The 272-nt window shown below is 58.8% G+C and overlaps 1 protein-coding gene across 1 annotated transcript in view; it reads right to left on the bottom strand.

Moving 5' to 3' along the window:
- The window catches only part of LOC104499801 (2-oxoglutarate dehydrogenase, mitochondrial-like), a gene marked incomplete at both ends in the record, with an annotated part of 11,572 nt that overhangs the window by 6,292 nt on the left and 5,008 nt on the right, over window positions 1-272 (bottom strand). Inside the window, one exon of the mRNA XM_010143356.1 lies at window positions 56-202. Within this exon, the coding sequence (XP_010141658.1) occupies window positions 56-202 (147 nt within the window). The remainder of the gene's footprint in view (window positions 1-55; window positions 203-272) is intronic.

A 272-nucleotide genomic window follows, 5' to 3' on the forward strand; every position in this document is an offset into this window, starting at 1 on the left:
ACCAATCTGCTCTCCCGTGGTGATCCCCGGCACCGCCGTGGAGAGGCAGGGTTACCTGTGGGGCATCCCCATGATGACATAATCCACCCCCTTCTCACTCGACTTGTCAATGATGGTCTTTAAGGCTGGGATCAGCACTTCGCAGCCCTCCAGACCAAAACGCTTCTCCGAAGACCATTTCCGGTGGAGGAACTCCTCAAACCTGGAGGCAGAGGGAGAGAGGGATCAGTGCCGGGGCTACAGCGAGGGCAGAAACCGGAGGAAGGAAGGGG

Source organism: Buceros rhinoceros, unplaced genomic scaffold (assembly GCF_000710305.1).
Source record: "Buceros rhinoceros silvestris isolate BGI_N320 unplaced genomic scaffold, ASM71030v1 scaffold21709, whole genome shotgun sequence".
Classification (NCBI taxonomy): Eukaryota; Metazoa; Chordata; class Aves; order Bucerotiformes; family Bucerotidae; genus Buceros; species Buceros rhinoceros.